This window comes from Macrosteles quadrilineatus, unplaced genomic scaffold (genome assembly GCF_028750875.1).
Source record: "Macrosteles quadrilineatus isolate MER2022 unplaced genomic scaffold, UCM_ALF_1.0 Scaffold_9__3_contigs__length_116548681, whole genome shotgun sequence".
NCBI classification, from domain to species: domain Eukaryota; kingdom Metazoa; phylum Arthropoda; class Insecta; order Hemiptera; family Cicadellidae; genus Macrosteles; species Macrosteles quadrilineatus.
Window position 1 is genome coordinate 80,505,443 of NW_026542602.1, and position 8,844 is coordinate 80,514,286.

General features: G+C 32.9%; 1 protein-coding gene across 2 annotated transcripts in view; it reads right to left on the reverse strand.

The window, feature by feature from the left end:
- The window catches only part of LOC129004406 (uncharacterized), a 28,205-nt gene extending 20,395 nt beyond the window's left edge, over positions 1-7,810 (reverse strand). Inside the window, exons 1-3 of one of the 2 annotated variants that reach the window (XM_054432978.1) lie at positions 7,640-7,810; positions 2,447-2,645; positions 1,757-2,060 (exon numbers count right to left, since the gene is read on the reverse strand). In XM_054432978.1, coding sequence (XP_054288953.1) covers positions 1,757-2,060; positions 2,447-2,645; positions 7,640-7,753 — 617 coding nt within the window. In that variant the 5' untranslated portion in view covers positions 7,754-7,810. Of the gene's footprint in view, positions 1-1,756; positions 2,061-2,446; positions 2,646-7,631 lie in introns of both variants that reach the window. The other variant, XM_054432979.1, reaches the window with a different exon arrangement.
- Positions 7,811-8,844: the final 1,034 nt, after the last annotated feature.

The following is an 8,844-nucleotide window of genomic DNA, read 5'->3' on the forward strand; positions in this document are numbered from 1 at the left end:
AAAACTTTGCCACTTTATAAGCTTCCAACGATATGCTACACTAATTGAGGTTTAGATTTTCTTTTGTTTGTTTTAGTGGTTTGAATACCAGAAATAAGGGAACTTTTTAATGTTTTTACTGTTCAAGCTGAAACAAAAATACAACTTTTGCTTGATAAATGCCGACTTTCTATGTTTTAAACGTTAAAGACACCATGTTTTGTAGTCTTCAAACCAGTAAAGCGTACATATGAAGACATAAAGCTCAATGGTGTAGCGTGGAAAGCTTATAAAATGGCACTGTTTTTACCATATTCGGAAACTTTCTTGTATACAGGGTGTGAACAAATGCAATAGATCAAATTATCAAATTAGTATTTTAAATTTTTATCAAACATCTTAATTTTTATCTTTGAATCTATTTACAATGGAGTTTTTACAACTGACCCCCTGTCATTTTATATTATTTTTATTCAAAATTTAATGTAGAACACAAAAATGACATTATCTACTCAAATCCATTTACAGGTAATTGGGAAATAGCTGTATTCAGTTTAAAAACATAGTTATTTTTGAAAAACATAAAATAATTCTTTGAAAAGCTAATTTTTAGACTTGGAACTTTTTATATGCATCATCACAGGCACTGCATTTACTTTGTACTTACACCAAAAAATGTTTGTCATATTGAGTACCAATGTATTAGAGATGGCTATGGTACCAATCACCCTGTCATGCTTCCACAATCAAACGAAGTTAAGTACCTTGGTATGCATCTCGATAGAAGACTTACATGACATTCTCACATTTGGAACAAAATATTTCATTTAAATTTTAAAACAAACAAACTAGATTGGCTTATTGGTCGAAATTCAAAATATCTGTTGAAAACAAATTACTTTTACCTCTTCAAACTCAAATATAGAAATAATTCAAAGATTTCAATCTAAAACACTAAGAAAAATTTTACAAGCACCTTGGTATGTGTCTAATAAAGTTATTCAACAAGATACAAAATTACCATTTATCAGAGAAGAAATAAAGAAACGAAGCGAAAAATATCAAAGAAAATTAGAAAATCATCTAAATTTCCAGGCAGTCAACCTCATCGATAATAGGGAAGTGTGACCTAAGCACTCGGGGCTCGCGCCATTTCTGGCATTCAATTTCTTTATGACCTAGACTGCATCTCGGTCAAGCTTTAGCTTCTTTGTGTGGAGAATACCCTGGACGAATTGTGACATTATTGTACCAGTATAGAACAGATTGTAAATGAAATAGGTACTTGTAAAAAAAAAAAAATAATAAAAAAATTATTTGACAGTATGCTTGTTTACATTTAAACTTTGTGAGATTGTGCTTTGTTACCATGGAGACCAATCAATATTTACTTTTAAATCCCTCGCCTCAGAATTTTGAAAGCCGGCGGGGCAGAGTCCTAGGTCAATATCGATGGGGTAATAGTGCTATATTTATCTTCGGAGCGGTAACTTTATTTTTGTTGAGTTTAGCCCAATCAGTTTAGTAGTTTTTGAGTTTAGCTCATACAAACGCACAGATAGATAGATTAATTGATGGTAAGGTATTATTGGTATTAATAAACCTAGACTCCTAGATCATAAACCTAGATGATGGACCTTCGGGTCTGAAATTCATTTTGGATCAACAAAATAGGATTGCTAAGGTAAGACCTTACTATCAATTAATTAACATATGGAATCTTGGTGAAATTTTTAAAAATTAAGAAGGCTAACACAAGAATCAGTGCATTACTTACGAACTTGCATTTCGCTGGAGACCCAAATCTGTTATCTGAACTCCCTTAGGAGTGGACGTGGTTCCACTGGTGAACAACACCAAAACTACCTTCTTTTTGATATCCGTTACTTCATAAACAGAGAATTTACCACTGGATGAAAGTAAGGTTTTCATAATGGAATGATTGACATCGATTGTGGCAACCAAAATTGGTTTTGGATTCATTTCTGTTATTGATTGATCCACTACTTGTACATCTGTAGTGTCACAGAAAATTGCCTTTATGTAGTGTTTAGAGGTGTACTTGTGAATCTCACTGGCAGCTGAAATCATAATTAGTTGATGTTTGAATGATAAACTTGCGGACATTAAAAAAATCTTGTAAATTTCTAGGAAGTTAATGATGAACTTCAGTAATGGTCAATGGAGTAATTAGTGCCAAATAGGCTTTAAGCGGTTTTGAGCAATTTCCCCTTGTTCCCCTTGTTGGTGTGTTTCTTTTTGAATTAATTCGTACAATGGTTTTGGCTGTTCCACTATTTTGCATGAGACTGGGACTGGGAGTGCATCTGTGAACTTATTAGTGCACTGGACCAGTTTTTGCTGAGCAATTGTATAAGTAATTATGTAAATTCACCAGACCCCCACGCCATCAGAAAATTCTAATATTAAACTAGAACAATAACTGCACTGATTATTTTCAACTCACATGTTATATGAATCAAGACTGGAATGGCCCCAGTAAACATGACACCCAGTTCAACGGCAAAGGCGAGACAACTTTTTCTGCAACAAAGCACAACATAGTCTCCTGGGGAGATGCCAGTTTGTCTGAGTCCTGTGGAGATTGCCTTGCTTTGTGCAAGGATATCAGCAAAAGTGAATTTCTTTCCCGTAGAATCTTCAATCTGTAAGATCGAGATACAATCTATAGATGTTTATGTAATCTAAATGGATCTAGATGGCTCTCAGATTGAGATGGCTCACACCAACCTCCTGACAACACTAAATAAATAGCCAATTTACACGATTCATCACAAAAATGTGAACTTTACTAACTCAAATAAATTGTTACTAGGAGGGACATATACTTAGACCAAAGATGAAGTAATACAAAACAAAGACTGTGAATGTACCGTGTATATAAATCTCAAAGATTAAACATTAGTAGTAAGTAAAATAAAATTATTGCAATAAAATAACAATTACAAAAAAGATTATTTGATAAATTAATCTTGTAGCTTACTCTTGTCATAAAAATTATATTGTTTTTTGGCAATACTTCTAATTCATTAGGTAGTATTGTTCCCTCTGGCATAATTTCTACAAACAGGGAAGTGAAGTGTAATATTTACTTTTACGATTTGATTAAAATTGAATGCTCTGTTGTCAGACAATTTTTTTACAATTTTTACTTTCTCCCCCTATACATAGTAGCCTATATGGAGAAAGTATTGTTTTCATAAACATTTTCGAGCTAGAGTTTCGAGTGGATATATCCGTTTTTGGGTCACTTTTTCCCTCTATACCATTTTTTTCATTTTTTTACCATTTTTACTTTCTCCCCCTATACATAGTATATGGAGAAAGTATTGGTTTCGTCAAAATTTTCAAGTTTGAGTTTTGAGTGGATATATCCATTTTGGGTCCCCTGAACCCAAAGAAGTTGTTTTTGAAGTGATGTCTGTGTGTGTGTGTGTGTGTGCGGATATGTACAGATCTACTGACCACACCTGTCGTCCGATTTTGATGAAATTTGGCATGTATGTACTGATTCATTATATCTCCAGGCGATTTTTTTCTTTCAACATTTTTATTTTTAATGGTGATTATTCTATACACATAAAATAACCGAAAAATCGCATTTTCTCTAAAACGGCCTGAACGATTTCGATAAAAAAATTAGTATGTTATAGTCCTTTAAATTCTGAACAAAATTGTAAAAATTCCACCGCCGTAAAAAATAACTGTTCCAAAATTTATTGTAACTTATGTTACTTACCATAAAAAAAAACAGAAAATAACAAAATATGGGGTTTTAGGGAAAAGGCGGGTTTTTATTAAATTTAATGTGTTATGGTCCTTATAATTCTAAACAAAAATAGTGCAATTGCTGTAACAATTACGGCTCAAAAGCTATTGCAGCTTTTGTGACCTATCCCTGTAGAATATTATTACCTAACCTATAATATTGTTACCTACTCCCACCATGATAAAGGTTGTATACAAGTTGTAAACAACCTTTATCTTACAAGCTTATTTAAGAGAAAGTATGTGTCAGTTTGCTGATAATGTTTATTACTTTTTTGTCTCATTGGTGTCTTAGCTAAGGTTTACTATTGAGGAAAATAGAATGGTTTATTATTTTGCTAAATTGAACGACTACCGTAGGCTACCTACATTTATTTTTATTCAGCCTTTGTTATGTTTTCTTTTCTTTTTTGTCATACTCCAGCAAAAATTGTTGTTTTTAGTACATGCATTCGGGTCTAGTGTAGCTCTTTTTCTACCGAGGGAAAAAAATTAAAAAAGGAGGGTAAAAGTAATAAGAATAAGTATAAAAATAAGTAATGAAAAGTAATAGGGCAATAGTAGTTTACGCAACTTTAAAAACTTCTACGAGTGTCGTAAATGTCCTAGAATTGTCCTAAAATGTGTAAAATGTCCTAAATGCCGTAAAATTAACGCGAGTTGCGTACACTACTTTACCTAGGACCGTTTTTTAATTACTAAAAATCTGGGTTTTTATTACTAACAATCACTACTCATAACTTCCTAGAGAGGTTATGTTTTCGTTTTATTGTCATTGTCACTGAAAGTGATGCACCGACTTATTGTATAATCAGCTGATTTCATGTAATTACGTGTTTGTAAAACTTTGTTAAATAATAGTTACTTTTTCAGGCAATAGGTTCTGCTAGCAGCATTCTTACCATAAATACTGTATCAGGTACAATTAGGGAAATATTGCATATATTTTTGGACAACTGAATAATATGGTGAAACAGTTAATTTACAGTTAGATATCAGCATCGAATATGTGGTCCACAACGAGTTGGGTGAAAAAGTGGTTAAAAGGTTCTCAAAATAAACCAGAAGAACATTTTCATTTATCAATTTAACCTTATTTTGTTTTGTTCATTTAATGAATTGCTGGTATGTAATTGCATATGGTACATTTGTTTTGATTTTGGTGGCAAAAGATTAGCACAAACAGTTTGAGCTCTCATTTCTATCTCGTCAACATCACTTTCACTAACTGATATTTTAAAATCAACCTTCATTGTTCATTTAACTTCCACCAACTTAGGTTAAGAATACGAGTATCAACAGGAACAAGCCGGATCAACAATTAAAATTCTCAACTGATCAGCTCAGCTGATTTTCGAAGTATTACAATTGTACTTCTTTTCTCTCAATCCTTGAACCTCATTGGTCCGTTACCCGTGTTGATATGAGAAAAACTATGCTGATATGAAATGAAACTATGCTAATATGAAAGTAAACAGCTGTTAAGTGAACTTTTCAATTCTAAGAACTGAACTGACATGGCTACTTTAAAAAACGGTCGTAGGTAAAAAAGTTTAGGACACAGAGCTGTATATTTTTCCAACTCTTATATATTGATTTAAATTTATTGAGATTATTGAGATAATGCTTCAAATGAGAAGTCTACACTTTAAAAATCCAATGGGTTAGCGTCCATTATAAAGTAATTTACCTACCGTAAATGTGTAGTGTATGCGTGTGTTGTCCTTAAATATTTATTTTCAAATGTTAAATTTGACATGTAAAGATGAGAAAATGTCTTTGAGTCACCTAAAATGGCCCCTAACCCAAATTAGTTTGCTTCTGCAATTGTATGGATTTTGTATTAGCAGGTATACACCTTTTTTAATTCAAATGAAATCTTAACTCCTTGCCCCTTTATTTATATCCTTGAAGATTATGTTTAATTAATTTGTATTAAGATTAAGTTTATGAGTTTCAGATTGTCTGAGCTTTGATAGTTTCAGTTGAGCGGAGCAATCATGTTTCATGGTTTTTAATAAAGCAATAAATTAAAAAATGTTTGTAGATATAATCAAAATACAAATGTTCCCACACTCTGCACTGCTAGCCTTTACTACTTCGTGGAACTTTTTCCTTTCCTTCCCATAGCATTTTAGTATTTTAGATACATTAATCTAACTGCCCCAAAGCGTTCCCACAATCCGCACTGCTAGCCTTTACTCCCTGCTTCACCACTTCCTACATCGTGGACCTGTTTCCCTCCATTCCCATAGAATATTAGGATTGCAGATACTTTAATCTAACTGCTCCAAAGTTCAATTCAATTCAAAAGTGTTCCCTTATTCCGCACTGCTATAGCCTTTACTAATTCCTTTACCATTTCCTACCTCGTGGACCTGTTTCCCTCCCTTCCAATAGCATTTTAATATTTGAGATACATTAATCTAACTGCCCCAAAGCGTTCCCACACTCTGTACTGTTCGCCTTTACTACTTCCTTCAACACTTCCTATGTCTTGGACCTGTTTCCCTCCCTTACCATAGGTTTTTAGGATTGCAGATACATTAATATAACTGCCACAAATGGTTCCCACACTCCGCACTGCCAGCCTTTACTACTTCCTTCACAACGTCATGGACTTGTTTCCCCCCTTCCCATAGCATTTTGGTATTTTACATACAATTATCTAAATGCCACAAACTTTTCCCACACTCCGCACTACTCACCTGTATTACGTCCTTTCCTTCATCACTCCCTATTAGCTATGTAAATCAAATCTGTTACATACCGTACTGTATCTAAAAAAATATGTTTTACCTATGAATCTACCTATTCGATCAGTGGTCTTTCCAAACTGCAACTTAAATGTAAACTTAAGACTTTTCAGTGAATTATTTTATCAGTGGTCATCATCCGAATTTTTCCTTTATTACTGTGTTTGGGTCATGGCTTGGTGCTATGATTCTTTGTTTTGTTTACATTAACGTTGTTATTTTTTAACCAACATTGCAATCCAAGGTCAATTTTAAATATTAAAAACTTTGAGTTACTTTAAAGTTTAAAATTATATAGGCATTATCAAAAATTGAAATTGGTTACGTGTAAACCATTTAAACATTTGACAAAACAACCTTAAGTTAAAATATGTTCAGCCGTAATTGGGATTAAGAATTATAAAGATTGCATTGAAGTTGATCCCAAAGAGCTTCGCTTCGCTCCACTCAAAAATTTTCCTAGAGTGCTGCCAGTTGCCTACCATAACTCTTTTCTTTGATTAAATTTATGTAATACAGTATCCACAAAAATCAACCTTGATAATTCCATTCAAAACTTACTTGTGTTTTGTTTTGTGAAGTAATTAATTGTGTACCGTCGTATATGAAAGAATAAAGATTTAGATTTTTCTGAACATGGTAATAAAAAATTGTATTATTTTGATCCCTTAAGCTTATCAGGTAGTGAAAGTTAAGCTAAAGTATTATTACTAAAGTACTAAATGCATTGTTTAGGAATTAAACTGAACCCCCTCAGCACAATAAACATAATACAGTAATACTGAATTGAAAATATTTGGCCTTAAGAAGTGTTTTTTAACTGATTTAGACAATTCAAACGGTGCTAGTTTTGTGACTGGAGTTTTCTATCTTATTTTAAGAGAGAAAACTATTTTTTTTAAGTTATAGTTTTGTTAAAATTGACACTTCTCCTCTCCAAAGGTTTCCAGAAGAAAGTAGTAAAATCAGCGACATAACTAGAATTTCCGACATGAAATATTGGCATTAAAGGGAGAAAAACAGTGGCTAATACAGTTTTATTTAGGACTATTTGTACTTTTTTTAAATTAAAACTTCAATTAAATTAAGCTTTCAAATATTACCTACCACCATACCTGAGCTACTCTGTTTGCATTGCATTCCATTCCTTCTAACATCAATTTGAGAACCGATGTTTCAAAGGAAAAAGAAGGGATTGCCTCATTTATATTGGCACCTTTCAAATGCATTTCAGCTGAGAATCACTACAAATAACGGAAGCAGAAGAAACACTCTCACCAACACAACTAAAGTGGGACTGCTGGAAGTCTGCAACTCGCTTCAGATAGAATCAGGTTGTTGTGTGGGTGGTGACTACTCTTATCACACAGCCTTGGTGAAGTGTTTTAGATATGAATGTGTTCCAATGGTCCCCATTAAATTGAGTAAGAAACCACATTTATTTTTAAGTTATTTCAATGACTTCTTAATTATTGGAAAGTAAGAAGAGGATTTAGTAAAAATTGAATGTTAAGTATGTTATATTTACATTTAAAATGAACAAACTTATTACTAAAAAACAAATTTTAACGTTTTTTTAAGGTCCATACTGGATATGGTGTACCCAAAGGGCAAAATTACTGATAGTTATTATTGTATGGCTCTTCATAAAGAAATAAATTTAATTCAGGCAGCTATCTTTATCTTTAAACAAAATTTCTTTATTTGTCAGAACCTTCAGCTGAAGGGTGGCTTCGAACTAGTTGAGAGCAGGAAGCAATGGTTTTATACAGTACTAGGGACGACGAGAGTCTGCAGTTGGAGTCAGCCAGTACCAAGACTTGACTAGCGCGAAGTTGCAACATTACTCGTTCACTGCTTTTTAACACTCATTAAAATATACTAAACAATATTTTCAAATCAGCTGGTATTATTAGAATTGGCAACACCGCACTGTCCTCATTGGCTGCTTTGAAGTCACATAGTAAATAGCCTCCTCCCTGCAGACTCTCATGGACCGTACTGTAGCTTACAATTGAGTTCAGTTAAAGAAGTTGTTCTTTACCAAATTGCCCATGTAGGGAATAAGTTATTACCATAGGTCTCATAGTAAGCTTTAGACTCAGGGCAGGACCAATTTACTTTTTCATTTTGATGTTCCCAGAGGCAAAACACCATTAGGTCTCTCAGAAATAATTAGATTTAGAGAAAACATTAAGTCGAGAGCTTGAATTCAATTACTTTTTTATGCTGCCATTTTCCAAAATTTCCGCCTTAATATTTCTTACGGAACACCTTTTCTTATCATTGTTTTATAATAAAAAAATAAAAAATGCTACAT